This window comes from Thalassophryne amazonica, chromosome 19 (assembly GCF_902500255.1).
Source record: "Thalassophryne amazonica chromosome 19, fThaAma1.1, whole genome shotgun sequence".
Classification (NCBI taxonomy): domain Eukaryota; kingdom Metazoa; phylum Chordata; class Actinopteri; order Batrachoidiformes; family Batrachoididae; genus Thalassophryne; species Thalassophryne amazonica.
This window is the reverse complement of record NC_047121.1, coordinates 30,926,531-30,943,361: the sequence shown is the minus strand read 5'-3', so window position 1 is coordinate 30,943,361 and position 16,831 is coordinate 30,926,531. Positions and strand designations below refer to the sequence as shown.

The following is a 16,831-nucleotide window of genomic DNA, read 5'->3' as shown; positions in this document are numbered from 1 at the left end:
CCACAACAGGGGGCGCAAATGAACGGACAATGAGTAAGCCAAAAGGTAACAATTTACTGTTGTGACAAAACACAACTAAATGTACAGAAATTGCAAAGTCAATGAACACCAGGTGACGTGTGGGCAGGCTCGAAGATAGAAGACCCCGACGAGAGAGAGACCGCGTCCCACACGGCCTCCACCACCAACGGTCTGAAGAACACCGGAGCCGCCAAGTCCCGAATCCCCAGGTGACCTCTGTCTTCGGCTGTCGACCCTGGTACTGCTGGCAGAAAGCAGAAAAAAGATGAATGAGTGTAACTCCTTACACTCAGTGGTCTACAGTTTGTGCACAGTAGGAGGAGAACCTCCACCTCCGAATCACACACTCGTGCAGCTCCTAGTGTGTCCACTTATCTTGTAGCGCGGTTGTCGTCGTCACGCTCCACGCCACTTCCCAGATAAGGGTGAACACCACAGGATACCGGCTGCAACAGAAATTCAGAATCCTACACAACGTGTTAATCAGCAGAGAAGTGTACCTCACGGTAGTCGATTTCTCGGCGAGGAGGTGGAGTCCCGATCCGGCTTTTAAGATGGTGATGATGATGATGAACGAGTGACAGCTGGTGCAGGGGATGAATGACAGCTGTCACTTCCTCAGGGTCCGGCGCCCTCTCGTGCTTGGAGCCCACACTCCAAGCAGGGCGCCCTCTGGTGGTGGTGGGCCAGCAGTACCTCCTCTTCAGCGGCCCACATAACAGGACCCCCCCCTCAACGGGCGCCTCCTGGCGCCCGACCGGGCTTGTCCGGGTGTCGGCTGTAGAACTTGGCCAGGAGGGCCGGGTCCAGGATGAAGCTCCTCTTCACCCAGGAGCGTTCCTCAGGTCCATACCCCTCCCAGTCCACCAGATATTGGAACCCCCGGCCCTTTCGACGGACGTCCAGGAGCCTGCGGACCGTCCAAGCAGGCTCCCCGTCGATGAGCCGGGCAGGAGGCGGCGTAGGTCCAGGTGCACAGAGGGGCGAGGTGCGGTGAGGCTTTATATGGGACACGTGGAATACCGGGTGGATCCGCAGTGAAGCTGGGAGTTGGAGCTTCACTGCGGCCGGGTTGATGATCTTGAGGATGGGGAAGGGTCCGATGTATCTGTCTTTCAGTTTGGGGGAGTCCACACAGAGGGGAATGTCCTTGGTCGAGAGCCACACCTCCTGCCCGGGCTGGAACGTGGGGGCCGGGGACCGTCGGCGGTCTGCATGGGACTTGGCCCTCGTCCGGGCCTTTAACAGGGCAGAGCGGGCGGTCCGCCACACCCGGCGACATCTCCGAAGGTGGGCCTGGACCGAGTGCACACCGACCTCTCCCTCCACCAGCGGGAACAATGGGGGCTGGTACCCCAAACACACCTCAAAAGGGGAGAGGCCGGTAGCAGACGAAACTTGGCTGTTGTGGGCATACTCGATCCAGGCCAGATGGTGACTCCAGGCCGCCGGATGTGCGGAGGTGACACACCGAAGGGCCTGCTCCAACTCCTGGTTGGCCCGCTCTGCCTGGCCGTTGGTCTGGGGGTGGTACCCGGACGAGAGACTCACGGTGGCCCCCAGCTCCTTGCAGAAACTCTTCCACACCTGTGAAGAGAACTGGGGACCACGATCCGAGACGATGTCCGACGGTATCCCATGCAGCCGCATGACGTGGTGGACCAGGAGGTCTGCCGTCTCCTGGGCCGTCGGGAGCTTCGGGAGGGCCACGAAGTGGGCCGCCTTGGAGAACCGGTCCACTATCGTGAGGATTACGTTGTTGCCCTGGGACGGCGGGAGGCCCGTGATGAAATCCAGGCCGATGTGAGACCAGGGGCGATGAGGCACCGGCAGGGGTTGGAGGAGGCCCGTCGTCCTCCGATGGTCTGCCTTGCCCCTGGCGCAGATGGTACAGGCCTGGATGTAGTCCCGGACGTCGGTTTCCAGGGACGCCCACCAGAAGCGCTGCTGGACCACTGCCACGGTCCTACGCACCCCGGGATGACAGGAGAGCTTGGACCCGTAACAGAAGTCCAATACGGCAGCTCTTGCCTCTGGTGGGACGTACAGTCTGTTCTTGGGGCCAGTCCCCGGGTCCGGGCTCCTGGTCAGGGCCTCCCGGACGGTCTTCTCCACGTCCCAGGTAAGGGCGGCCACGACAGTGGACTCGGGGATGATGGTCTCGGTGGGGTTCGACAGCCCCGCTTTGGCTTCTTCTTCGTGCACCCGGGACAAGGCGTCTGATTTTTGGTTCTTGGTCCCGGGGCGGTATGTAATCCGGAAGTCAAAGCGCCCGAAGAACAGAGACCAGCGGGCTTGCCTGGGGTTCAGCCGCCTGGCGGTCCGGATGTACTCCAGGTTCCGATGGTCAGTGAAAACCGTGAAGGGCAACGAAGCCCCCTCCAGTAGGTGTCTCCACTCTTCAAGAGCCTCCTTCACCGCAAGAAGTTCCCGATTGCCAACGTCATAGTTCCGTTCAGCTGGGGTCAACCTGCGGGAATAAAAGGCACAAGGATGGAGAACTTTATCAGCCTCCACGCTCTGGGACAGCACGGCTCCTATCCCTGAGTCAGAGGCGTCCACTTCTACTACGTACTGGCGATCAGGATCAGGCTGCACCAGAACTGGCGCAGTCGAGAACCGGCGTTTCAACTCCTGGAACGCGGCTTCGCACCGATCCGACCAGGCAAAGGGGACCTTGGTGGAGGTCAGGGCAGTCAGGGGGCTAACTACCTGACTGTAACCTTTGATGAACCTCCTGTAAAAATTTGCAAAACCGAGGAACTGCTGTAGTTTCCTGCGGCTTGTTGGTTGGGGCCAATCTCTCACCGCCGCAACCTTAGCCGGATCAGGGGCGACGGAGTTGGAGGAGATGATGAACCCCAGGAAGGACAAAGAAGTGCGGTGGAACTCGCACTTCTCGCCCTTCACAAACAGCCGGTTCTCCAACAACCGCTGTAGGACCTGACGTACATGCTGGACATGGGTCTCAGGGTCCGGAGAAAAGATGAGTATATCATCCAGATATACGAAGACGAACCGATGCAGGAAGTCCCGCAAGACGTCATTTACCAAGGCTTGGAACGTCGCGGGGGCGTTAGTGAGGCCGAACGGCATGACCAGGTACTCGAAGTGACCTAACGGGGTGTTGAATGCCGTCTTCCATTCGTCTCCCTTCCGGATCCGAACCAGGTGGTACGCATTTCTAAGATCCAATTTCGTAAAGATTTGGGCTCCATGCAGGGGCGTGAACACTGAATCCAACAGAGGTAACGGGTATCGGTTGCGAACCGTGATCTCGTTCAGCCCTCTGTAATCAATGCATGGACGGAGTCCGCCGTCTTTCTTGCCCACAAAAAAGAAACCAGCACCCATCGGGGAGGTGGAGTTCCGGATCAGCCCGGCAGCTAAGGAGTCCCGGATGTAGGTCTCCATTGATTCGCGTTCCGGACGTGAGAGGTTGTACAACATACTGGACGGGTACTCACCGCCCGGGACTAAATCGATGGCACAATCGTACGGCCGGTGCGGAGGAAGAGTGAGCGCCAGATCTTTGCTGAAAATGTCAGCAAGATCGTGGTACTCCTCTGGCACCGCCGATAGATTGGGGGGGACTGTGACCTCCTCATTAGCTGTAGTGCCGGGGGGAACCGAGGATCCTAAACACTCCCGGTGGCAGGCTTCGCTCCACTGCGTCACAACCCCGGACGGCCAATCAACCCGGGGATTGTGCTTCACCATCCATGGAAAGCCCAAAATCACTCGGGAGGTAGATGGTGTTACATGGAACACTATCTCCTCCCTGTGATTCCCAGACACAATCAATGTCACTGGTTGTGTCTGATGTGTGATCAATGGAAGCAGGGTGCCATCTAGTGCTCGCACCTGCAATGGTGCCGGCAGAGCCACCAGAGGGAGCCCTACCTCCCTTGCCCATCTGCTGTCCAGCAGATTCCCCTCTGACCCCGTGTCTATCAGTGCTGGGGCGTGAAGGGTTAACTCCTCACAAAGGATTGTTACTGGGATTCGTGCCGATCTGCGGGGTCTCTCCGCGTGTGTGTTATGGCCCACCCTTAGCCCAGTTTCTAAGGACGGGCGTTGTAGTTTGACCGTTCAGGGCAGTCCCTCTGCATATGCTCACAAGAGCCGCAGACAAAACACTCCCCGCGGGCCAGTCTCCTTTGTCTGTCACTTAATTTTACTTTGGCCCTGCTCGTGTCCATAGCCTCCTCAGCAGGGGGAGCTGTAGCCCCACGGGGCCCTCTGGCAGTGAAGCGTGGGGACAACGTCTTATCGGAACCGGAAGGGGGAGGGACGGCTCGTACCCGGTCACGCCCCCCGGCCTGCTTCCGACGATGCTCAGTCAAACGGTTGTCTAAGCGTATAACCAAATCGACAAGCCCGTCAAAATCCCGCGGTTCCTCCTTCGCCAGTAGGTGCTCCTTGAGGACCGGTGACAGTCCATTTACGAAGGCGGCGCGGAGCGCAACGTTATTCCAGCCGGACCTCGCTGCCGCGATGCGGAAGTCGACTGCATACTCGGCTGCGCTACGGCGCCCCTGTCTTATCGACAGCAGCACGTTTGAAGCGGTCTCGCCTCTGTTAGGATGATCAAACACTTGTTTGAACTCCCGTACAAACCCAGTATAAGACGTTAGGAGCCGTGAGTTCTGCTCCCAAAGCGCCGTAGCCCATGCGCGTGCCTCTCCTCGAAGCAGATTGATAACATAAGCTACCCGGCTAGCATCTGAGGCGTACATGACAGGGCGCTGTGAAAAGATGAGCGAACACTGCATGAGGAAGTCCGCGCACGTCTCGACACAGCCCCCGTACGGCTCCGGAGGGCTTATGTAAGCTTCAGGGGATGGTGGGGGGGTTTGTTGAACGACCAGTGGTACGTCTGATTCAGGCCCAGGACCAGCCAGAGGAGGAGCTGCAGCAGCGCCCTGATCGTGCGCTTCCACCCTGGCGGCGAGAGCCTCCACTCTCCAATTAAGGAGGACATTCTGCTCGGTCACTAAATCCAACCGAGCCGTGAAGGTGGTTAAGATCTGCTGCAGCTCACTCAACACGCCTCCCACTGACGCCTGCGCTCCTGGCTCTGCCATTGGCCGTTCACGCTCGAGCTGACGCCCCTCGGAATCCATGACGATTGGCCGAGAAATCCTGTTGGGAAGGTGTCGTAGCACGGACCCACAACAGGGGGCGCAAATGAACGGACAATGAGTAAGCCAAAAGGTAACAATTTACTGTTGTGACAAAACACAACTAAATGTACAGAAATTGCAAAGTCAATGAACACCAGGTGACGTGTGGGCAGGCTCGAAGATAGAAGACCCCGACGAGAGAGAGACCGCGTCCCACACGGCCTCCACCACCAACGGTCTGAAGAACACCGGAGCCGCCAAGTCCCGAATCCCCAGGTGACCTCTGTCTTCGGCTGTCGACCCTGGTACTGCTGGCAGAAAGCAGAAAAAAGATGAATGAGTGTAACTCCTTACACTCAGTGGTCTACAGTTTGTGCACAGTAGGAGGAGAACCTCCACCTCCGAATCACACACTCGTGCAGCTCCTAGTGTGTCCACTTATCTTGTAGCGCGGTTGTCGTCGTCACGCTCCACGCCACTTCCCAGATAAGGGTGAACACCACAGGATACCGGCTGCAACAGAAATTCAGAATCCTACACAACGTGTTAATCAGCAGAGAAGTGTACCTCACGGTAGTCGATTTCTCGGCGAGGAGGTGGAGTCCCGATCCGGCTTTTAAGATGGTGATGATGATGATGAACGAGTGACAGCTGGTGCAGGGGATGAATGACAGCTGTCACTTCCTCAGGGTCCGGCGCCCTCTCGTGCTTGGAGCCCGCACTCCAAGCAGGGCGCCCTCTGGTGGTGGTGGGCCAGCAGTACCTCCTCTTCAGCGGCCCACATAACAGGATTAGCGGTTATCGATGCTATCTTTTTGGTTATCTGTGCCCACCACTGGGTATTTCTTCTATTAAACATAAACACATTTTTATTCAGTCAAAATTTGAAGAACAAAGTGTAGCGACTTTCTCTGCGTTGTGATTTGATTCCTCTCCTTCACTCTCCTCGGGAAGCAAACTTGCAATATGGGAGGTCAACGCTCTGACCAGTCGGCTGCCATCCATCAGAAAAGCACAGTTGAGAATCGATCATTTCATAAAAGATTCATATTATACAGTTTTTCAACAACCTAATGTAAGTCATACCCCATAGACACTGAAATGATACAGGTTTTCTTTTAATTCCAGCCTTTTTCTTTAAATGGAAAGGAGGTGCTTGTTCCCCCTTCAGTGATTGACCTCTGTATGGACCGTCACAGAGCCTGATATGGAACCAAGACTGAAAAGTCTTGGTTCCATATCTGGTTCCATTGAAGGAGGTTTAACCCCCCAACTATATTTAACTGTAAAAGATTTATAAAAGAATTACAATAAACACTTAAGGAATGCACCGCCCATAACATACCATAATTTATGGTTCTATGTTTCCTTGACATTTGACTCATTCTGTTCAAATTTGAACCACTTTATCCTTCACTACACTAACATACAACAATTTACATCATCTCGAAATTGAGTTCAGTTGTTCTTGCCATGAATTTGACATTTATAGTTTACCCGCAGTCAAAGGTTATGTGACCAAAATACAATCCCCACATGCACTTTGGTCAGGTATAACATTTTTGCACAGTAGGACCCCTTACTTTCCAGAAGATACCATGTAAAAGATGTGATATATTCCATCAAATAACAACAGTAATAGTTAAATCTTTCTTTCCATCTTTTCACAATCTTCACTTGTGGTCAAGTTTGAGCAGTTTATTGTCTTGGACAAAGACACAGCAGCAGTCAGGGATCGAACCCATCAACCTTTTTGTTAATGGATGACCCACTGTTCCAAATAACCTATAGCAGTAATAAATACAGTTAAACGTCTCAAATGTCATCTGTGTTTTTCTTCTTCTACTATAGGAATGGGGTACTGATCCGTGCGGATGGGCGCAACATCCTGGTGTTACCTGATGGTAGTCTGATCCTCAACAACATAAAGCCGTCAGATGAAGGCACCTACACCTGCAACGCGTACACTGGTATCTACTCCGTGAGCGCCACCGCTGAAGTGACAGTTACCAAAGAATCGCACTCAGGTGACGATATCACTGACACGTTTTGTTGCTTGATAGCGATTGTTTCACTGCGGTTAACATTTGCCAGGAAAGGATTAACGAGTCAGTCAGTTTCTTAAGGGGTGCATGTCACAGGAAAAGGTTGGGTTCTGGGCGAGACAGGAGAGAGAAACAGTGAGCCTCCTATTTTAGGCCATGTTGGCATCTATTAACATGCACAGTGACCATAAGATGAATTAAAAACAGACACTTGCTTGTGAAGTCTTGTTGTTTACCACTAAAGTGACTGTTTGTTTTAAAATGCGACTGAAGTTCCCATATTTACATACGCAGGTTAAATTAACAGAAAAATGCTTTTAGTTTTCCAAAGGTGAAATGTTTGGCTCAAAGCTGATATACAGACAGACATTCTGAGGAATCCACTAAACACATACCGATAGTTATGATTAAATGCTAATATGAAGTCATATATCACCTTTCTGTTTGTCACTTGACCTTTAACCTTAGGTAGCATTGAAAGGTCAAACGTAAGGTCATAAACCAAACCATTTGTAGCCATTTTGTATTAAATATGGTGGAAGTGTTGTGTTCTTTCGAATGAAAATCAGGTATCCATCTTTATAGTGTTCAGAATTTTATGAGTAAAAGACAAAAAAAAAGTCTGCTCAAAGTCCAGTACTGTGTGAACTGATCTATGTGCAGGGGGTGACATCCCGCCAGAATGCATCGACCAGCCTGAACTCGCCAACTGTGAGTTGATCGTTTACGCCCGTCTCTGCTCCAACTTGTACTACTCCAGTTTCTGCTGCGCCAGCTGCACCAGACATTCACAGAAGAACAACAGTCTGAGCCGACGGGGCTAAAAACATCACGAAGGGTCAGAAAACCAAAGCACAAATGAGGAAGTGTGTTTGACCATTTGGACACATCTTAGAGGAGTGCATATTTAAAATCTGAACTTTCAACTTGTTTTGGTGAACTGCTGTAACTGCCAAAAGAACTCAAACCCTCTCATCACACAACAATGTGCAGAATCACAAGATAAACAAATCAAAACCAAGAGTCTTTAATTATGTTATATTATAGTTTTATAATGTGACCACTGGTCTTGTTTGTTTCCCTATTCCTACCAGGCCCTACCAGGTGCGAGTTCTTCTGAACTTGGTATGTGGATGACGGTCAATCCCAGAACTGACCTCAAAGGGTGGGTTTTGGCAAAGGGCAAGGTTACTGGGTCAAAGTTTTTTTTTGTTTTTTTTTATTTCTCTCTGATTTGCATCAAATGTGGCACACATATGGAGATTGGTTCTGGAATTGGCTATCAAATTCAAACTAGTCAAAGGTCAGTCAGTGGGGCCAAGGTCTTGTCTGCCTGTCTGTCCGGTGTTCTGCTCCTCCCAAGTATTTTTTTTTATTTTGACCAAACTTGTTATGTCCCTCAAGGTTGACTCTGAATTTGCCCTTAATTCATTTAGGTAAAGGTCAGTTATTATTTTCAACTTGATTCAGGCCTAATGTAACTCAGGTGGATTCCAGAATTTCCCTGTCAAGGTCAGCCAGAGGTCAGTCATTTTGGGGAATGTCAAGGTCACTGGGGTCAAACGTCAGATTGTCGTAGCAGTTACTGTCTTCATGCCCACGGGTACTATTACACAGTCTGTGAAGCAAGTGTGTGGTTTGTTCAGGGAGTTGCACTGCTGCATTTAACACTAAATTTAGGAATATAAACTGAATATATTAAAACCTAAGCACTGTACACATAAAATCTGAATATGCTGAAATAAACTTATCTGGTTTTCCCATTTCTTTAAAATAAATTTTGCACCTTCATGTTCTCTCTTTTCCAGAGATATATTCTGGTTTTATTTCAGGTCAATAAAAAGGCTCTGCTGTGTAAAAACAGATTTATGCTGTACTCTTAATCACTACCCTGTATTTAAATTAATATTTTGCCATTTGCCTCACAGAGTTGTACTTACGGCTCATTCTGCGGCATTACAAGAAACTATTTTTCTTCTGTTTTTATTGTTGATTGTTTGAATGCCATTCTTTGATAATAAATATATTTTGATAAAATGGGGTTACTGGAATTTTGTAACTCCCACACATGGCCTGCCATCCCATTTTATACCACAAGGGGTCTGGCAAGAAGGCACAAATAAAATTTCTGTCAACTACACCAGGCAACAAAAAACTTTTTCTGTGTTCGCTTACTGCTGCAAAGGGAATAATGACATATGCCATTGTATTTTATGAAAGGGGATTCAGTTGGTCAAACATATTCTTTCTTGACACGGTCACAGATTTTGTCTGGTTTTAACATGAGCTATTGTTAGCTCAGTACTAGCAAAAGAAGCTAACGAGTGGATGTCGAGTCATTTTTATGTTATGTCTTGGTTCATCCCTAGGCCTGGTCATAACATAAATTGGGGGCTCTTCCGATCCAGCACGGGAGTTTTTAGTTTTTGGGTTTTCCTTCCCGTTGTGTGGTCATCAGTTGGTAAGTTTTTCTTACTTTATATCTGTCGTGGACAATCGAATTTGATTTGGATAGCTTTGTCAAACATCCCGCTTTGCAGCAGCTGCACAGGTGCAGGCGCCCTTAAGTGCTAAAAAGGCAGAGCTAAGAGACATCTTGGAGGAGGAGTTGGGAAAACGGGGTTTGTTGGTGGACTTTCCTTCAGTGGAGGGCGCGGTGGAAGCTGACATGGAGCTCCAGGAGACAGTGCCTCCCGTCAAGCCACACCCTACAGGTCCTCCCCTTTAAGGCAGTGGAAGAGCTCTAGCTGACACAGAGTTGGAGGTGCAGGCAATGCACCTTCTGGTGAGAGCCTTGGAGCTGGAGCGCCAGCCCAGGGTTGCTCCCAGTCCACCGGGTAATCCACAAGCTTCACACTCCTCCCATGGGAATTTTGATGTGAGTCTTCCATTCAGGGAGTCGGAGGTGGACTCTTATTTTAGCACTTTTGAGCGTGTAGTGGCCACGTTAAACTGGCCGAACGATGTGTGGTCTTTGCTGCTGCAATGTAAACTGGTGGGAAAAACTCAGGAGGTGTGTGCTGCCCTCCCAATAGATCAAAGTCTAAATTATGACATTACGTTCAGAGTGCTGTGTGCCTATGAGTTGGTACCTGAGGCATACATACAGGGGTTTCGAAACTGAGAAAAATGTTAACCAATCCTATGTGGTGTTTGTGTGTGAGAAACGCGTGTTGTTTGGCAAGTGGTGCCAGGCCAGCAAAATACAGGATTTTGTACAGCTGTAGGACCTCAATTTATTGGAAGAGTTTAAAAAGTGTCTGCCTGAGCGCATACAACCCCTGGCAAAAATTATGGAATCACCGGCCTCGGAGGATGTTCATTCAGTTGTTTAATTTTGTAGAAAAAAAGCAGATCACAGACATGACACAAAACTAAAGTCATTTCAAATGGCAACTTTCTGGCTTTAAGAAACACTATAAGAAATCAAGAAAAAAAATTGTGGCAGTCAGTAACGGTTACTTTTTTAGACCAAGCAGAGGAAAAAAATATGGAATCACTCAATTCTGAGGAAAAAATTATGGAATCACCCTGTAAATTTTCATCCCCAAAACTAACACCTGCATCATATCAGATCTGCTTGTTAGTCTGCATCTAAAAAGGAGTGATCACACCTTGGAGAGCTGTTGCACCAAGTGGACTGACATGAATCATGGCTCCAACACGAGAGATGTCAATTGAAACAAAGGAGAGGATTATCAAACTCTTAAAAGAAAGTAAATCATCACGCAATGTTGCAAAAGATGTTGGTTGTTCACAGTCAGCTGTGTCTAAACTCTGGACCAAATACAAACAACATGGGAAGGTTGTTAAAGGCAAACATACTGGTAGACCAAGGAAGACATCAAAGCGTCAAGACAGAAAACTTAAAGCAATATGTCTCAAAAATCGAAAAATGTACAACAAAACAAATGAGGAACGAATGGGAGGAAACTGGAGTCAACGTCTGTGACCAAACTGTAAGAAACCGCCTAAAGGAAATGGGATTCACATACAGAAAAACTAAACGAAAGCCATCATTAACACCTAAACAGAAAAAAACAAGGTTACAATGGGCTAAGGAAAAGCAATCGTGGACTGTGGATGACTGGATGAAAGTCATATTCAGTGATGAATCTCGAATTTGCATTGGGCAAGGTGATGATGCTGGAACTTTTGTTTGGTGCCGTTCCAATGAGATTTATAAAGATGACTGCCTGAAGAGAACATGTAAATTTCCACAGTCATTGATGATATGGGGCTGCATGTCAGGTAAAGGCACTGGGGAGATGGCTGTCATTACATCATCAATAAATGCACAAGTTTATGTTGATATTTTGGACAATTGAAAGGATGTTTGGGGATGATGAAATCATTTTTCAAGATGATAATGCATCTTGCCATAGAGCAAAAACTGCAAAAACATTCCTTGCAAAAAGACACATAGGGTCAATGTCATGGCATAGGGTCAATGTCAATGAGCAGATCTGATTTGATGCAGGTGTTAATTTGGGGGATGAAAATTTACAGGGTGATTCCATATTTTTTTTCCTCTGCTTGGTCTAAAAAAGTAACCGTTACTGACTGCCACAATCTTTTTTTCTTGATTTCTTATAGTGTTTCTTAAAGCCAGAAAGTTGCCATTTGAAATGACTTTAGTTTTGTGTCATGTCTGTGATCTGCTTTTTTTCTACAAAATTAAACAACTGAATGAACATCGTCTGAGGCCGGTGATTCCATAATTTTTGCCAGGGGTTGTAGTTGTATACTTAAATGAGCGTAAAGTTTCTGCTCTGGCTGAGGCTGCTGCATGTGCAGATGAGTTTGTCTTAACCCATAAAGGTGTTTTTACGGCCTCTGTGCACCAGGAAGTTCCAGTAATTGCGGAGAATAAGAAAAAACGGTCTCCGAAACCATCACGGCATAACGGTGCTGCTGTGGGGGAGCGTAAGTGTTTTTACTGCCATGAATCGGGCCGTTTCATTGCTGTGTGTCTGAATCTAATGTGACCGTAGGACATTTGTGGCCGGGATGGCGGTGGGATCAAACCCTGGACGGCTCGCATTAAAGACCATTCCTCTACTAGGTTAGCCAAGCTAGCGGGAACGTCTTTTCAATCAGGACCCAGGACCTTCATCCTGCTACATATCTCCCCACCATTTTTGACTTCTTCCCAAAGTCACAGGTGCATTTAAGCATGTCCTGTGACTATCCACATCCTGCTGACAACACCAATTGTGACCATAGGACCTTTGTGGCCGGGACGGCGGTGGATCGAACCCCATACGGCTCGCATCAAAGACCATTCCTCTACCAGGTGAGCCAAAGGGGAATTCCCCATTAGCCAATTTAGCGGGAATGTCTTTTCAATCAGGATCCAGGACCTTCATCCTGCTACACTAAAGAGAGGACAAATTGGAAATAAAATCCCCTCTGTTGTGAGCTCAATTCAGAGCGAGTCCCTCAGTAGCGGTAATTTGCCAACTGACGTTCACACAGTAATTGATGATGAGTTTAAACCTTTTATTACGCAGGGTTACATGTCATTGTCTGGTAGTGAGACAGACAGGGTGCCTGTCACTATCCTACGTGATACTGGTACGAAATACACTCTGGTTCGTGGTGGGGTTATACCATTTTCTGACCAGTCTTATTGTGGGTCTGAGTTTTGATATGGGGTGTTATTCAAGTGCTGCTGCACACAGTCAGTCTCTCCCCCTTCATTGTTTCTGGTACGGTGCATGTTGGTGTGCGTGACCAACTGCCTGTTGCAGGGGTTGATGTGATCCTTGGGAACAATATAGCTGGGAAAAAAGTGCTCCCTGCAGTTCCCGAGGTAACGGATGAGCCCACAGCTGAGGGGTGTAGTAGTGTCCCCACTGCACTCGGCGTATCGTGCATTTTTGCTGTGTTCGTTGTAACACGAGCCCAAGCCTGTGAGCTTGATGATGGCGTGGATCTTTCTGATTCATTTTTGGCTGCGTTTGGTGATTGGGACAGGCCTCCTCCTGAAAAATGTGTGTCCCCTGCTGTGGAAGTGTTGCCACCTGAAAATGGTTTGTGTTTGGTGTAAATAAAGATCAGCTTATTAAAGCCCAGCAGGAGGACAGCACATTGGGACACAAAATAAAAGTGGGACACAGTCTGTGATTTACCTGTTTGATGATGGAGTGTTAGTGCACCAATGGTATCCACCCACAAGGAGAGAATGTGGTGTGGTGAACCAGGTTGTAGTCCCAAAGGAGTTTTAACTCCAGGTTTTGAGTCTTCCACATGACCATAATTTGTCAGGCCATTTGGAGATTAACAAAACTTATCACAGGGTCCTTCGCTATTTCTTTTGGCCAGGTTTAAAATCTGATGTGGTAAAGAAACTGGAAGCACAGTTTCTGCATGTTTTCTGGCGTGATCCTCTTCCCTTAGCTGACTGAATAAAGTTAACTTTAACTGTCTTTTAAAACTTGCCTTGTTGCTAATTGACTGCAAGATTATATTTTATATAAGATATATTTTAGCTGACTAATTCCCGACGTGTGGGATACGTGGGTTATATCTTGATCTTTCAACCTAACCGGTTCTTTGCAAACCTTCACTGCAATAACAGAGCGGCACCAATGAAGCATTTTCATTTTGAGAGCAGGGTGACTTTTTGAGCGATAATCGCGCCAGCTACAAAATGTGAGGCTCGGCAAATTATTCAGAATAACTGATCAGAACCTTTAACCTTATTTTGTGATGTTTGATATCATCGATTCCCAGGTGAATATTGGAGTTTATCATTCCTGTGAATGAAGTGCTGGCTGCACAGCAAAAGGCTGGACATGAAGGATCCAAACTCCTTTTGCGCATGCGCGGCACAACCTCAGCCCCTGAGATCAGGAGCCGACGTTCCATCTCTCTACTGCTATGACCTGAACAAGTGGAACAGGTGGCCTTGAACCAAAAACCTTCTGCTTTGGAAACAAATGCATGCATTACTTGGCCACTACGCTGTGCTGTTAACTTTTATTTGGTTTCTTTTTAATGAAACTTCATTCAAACACGCTCAAACCATTTGAACTCTGAATTCTTTCTTCATGTATTGTCTTTGTTTTATTTATGTGTAATCATCTCAGCACATAAATCAGTTGGATGGATTCAAGTGAGGTTTATGTATTTCTCACCACACACCTGAAATTGCTGTTACTGATTTCAGACAATTCAAATAATAGAAAAAAGTAAAACAGAATTAACGTTAATGAAAAATGATTGGTGTGAAAACCTAAAAGTATTAAAAATATCACAGCATCTTAAAATGTTTAAGTTAGTGGATTTTTTTAAAAGAATACATTTGCTGTACTTCATCCATTATTTTGAGTGTTTGGGTTTACAGTGTGTGTGCTGGAGACGACACGTTGAAGCACCTTCCTGTTAGCTGCAGTACAACTGAGAGACCATTCTGAGACACTGAATGTTAAAATACTCTGAGATATGTGCTCCCAGGAACATAATACTGAACACCATCTCCACCCTGTCTCCTCTGATGAAGACCGGAGTGGAATCCTCAACCCCAAATCTCCTGACGTTGATGATAAACTGCTTGTTCTTCGAGACAGGTTATTCTCAGAGCACCAGCCCACAAGGTTCTGTATCTCTGCTCTGGAGGATGATTTGTTGTTGGTGACGAGCGGGATCACCGTTGTGTCGTCCACAAACCTCACGATGGTTAGTGCCATGTGCAGGGAAACAGTCACGGAATGCAGGATGGGAACGAGTACACACTCCTGAGGTAGTGTGTGCCTGTAGCCCAGATAGATAGATAGATAGACAGGCAGACTAAATTACATTTACAGCCAGTTTTGTTGACAGAAGTCAGATGAATACTTGAACATTTCCAAGTCACTGAACATGTAGACAGACAGACAAACAGATTCAGATTCAGACAACTTTATTGATCCCTAAAAGGGCAATTCATTTCACACCCAGTTACCTCAGACAAATATACAGCAATTAATCCACAATTATTACTTGTTGAGAAATGGTATAAAATACAACTTTGGTTACTACAAACTATTATTATTTATTGCCCCATGGGTTTAATTGATATGTGAATGCTTCGGATTCAGTCAGTGGACAGGAAAGTGTGGAATGAACTGCTTGGTCTCCTGCCACTGTGATCTGGATAGGATAGAAAATGAATAAATGAATGAATTTTGAAACAAAACAGTCTGAAAAACTGTCACTGAGGTAGTCAAACAACTCCACAGTGGCAAAGCTCCAGGGGGATGATGAGATGTAAGGTCAGCAGATAGTCGAACCTCTGATTGAAGAGGAACAATGCGGGTTCTGTCCTGGTCGTGGAACAACTGACCAGCTCTTCACTCTCATAAGGATCCTAGAGGGGGTCTAGGAGTATACCCACCCAGTCTACATGTTTTGTGTACTTGCAGAAGGCGTATGATCGGGTACCCCAGGAGATATTGTGGGAGGTGCTGCGGGAGTATGGCGTGAGGGGGTCCCTTCTCAGGGCCATCCAATCTCTGTACTCTCAAAGGGAGAGCTGTGTTCGGGTGCTCGGCAGTAAGTCGGACTCGTTTCCGGTGGGGGTTGGCCTCTGCCAGGGCTGCGCCTCATCACCAGTCCTGTTTGTGATATTCATGGACAGGATATCGAGGCGTAGCTGGGGGGAGGAGGGTCTCCAGTTTGGTGGGGTCAGAGTCTCATCACTACTTTTTGCAGATGATGTGGTCCTGTTGGCTTCATCGGCCTGTGACCTCCAGCACTCACTGGGTTGGTTTGTAGCAGAGTGTGAAGCAGCTGGGATGAGGATCAACACCTCTAAATCTGAGGCCATGGTGAAGGAGTTCAAGTACATCGGGGTCTTGTTCATGGGTGAGGGGACAATGGAGCGTGAGATTGGCGGGTGCAGCAGGGACAGTATTGCATTCGCTTTACCGTACTGTTGAGACGATAAGGCAGCTGAGCCAAAAGGCGAAGCTCTTGATCTACTGCTCAATCTTTGTTCCGACTCTCACCTATGGTCATGAGGGTTGGGTCATGAGGAAAAGAAGTAGATTGGGGTACAAGCAGCTAAAATGGGCTTCCTCAGGAGGGTGGCTGGGTATCTCTTAGAGATAAGGTGAGAAGCTCAGTCATTTGTGAGGAGCTTGTAGTACAGCCGCTGCTCCTTGTCATTGAAAGCAGCCAGTTGAGGTGGTTAAGGCATCTGGTAAGGCATCTAGGGTGCCTCTTTAGGCAGGTGTCTTGGGCATGTCCATCTGGGAGGAGACTCGAGGGAAGACCAAGGACTTGGTGTAGAGATTATATCTCCACACTGGCCTGTGAACGCTTCGGGATCATTCACTCATGGGTAGTTAATGCAGCCCGGGAAATGAAAGTTTGGGGTCCCCTGCTGGAGATGTTTCCTCCTCGCAACCTGATCCCAGATAAACGGCTGAAGATGTATGTATTTATATAGTTTGTCTTGTCTGCATACAAACACTTTAGCTGAAAGGAAACAACCACACACAGTATGAAACTTTATTGTTTTCAGCAATAATCAACAAACACACAATCTTATAAATTTATTTCGAGGTCACCGTTGAAGTCAAATGTGCAGATGGAGGCGACAAACATGTGTCAGCCTCATCCTGTTTCCGTTATACTCTGACAGACATTGTT

General features: G+C 48.0%; 1 protein-coding gene across 1 annotated transcript in view; it reads left to right on the top strand.

Annotated features, from left to right (window-relative positions):
• Window positions 1–9,229, top strand: part of LOC117531882 (papilin-like) — a 110,660-nt gene extending 101,431 nt beyond the window's left edge. The window contains exons 27-28 of the mRNA XM_034195074.1: window positions 6,999–7,174; window positions 7,856–9,229. Coding sequence (XP_034050965.1) covers window positions 6,999–7,174; window positions 7,856–8,016 — 337 coding nt within the window. The 3' untranslated portion in view covers window positions 8,017–9,229. The remainder of the gene's footprint in view (window positions 1–6,998; window positions 7,175–7,855) is intronic.
• Window positions 9,230–16,831: the final 7,602 nt, after the last annotated feature.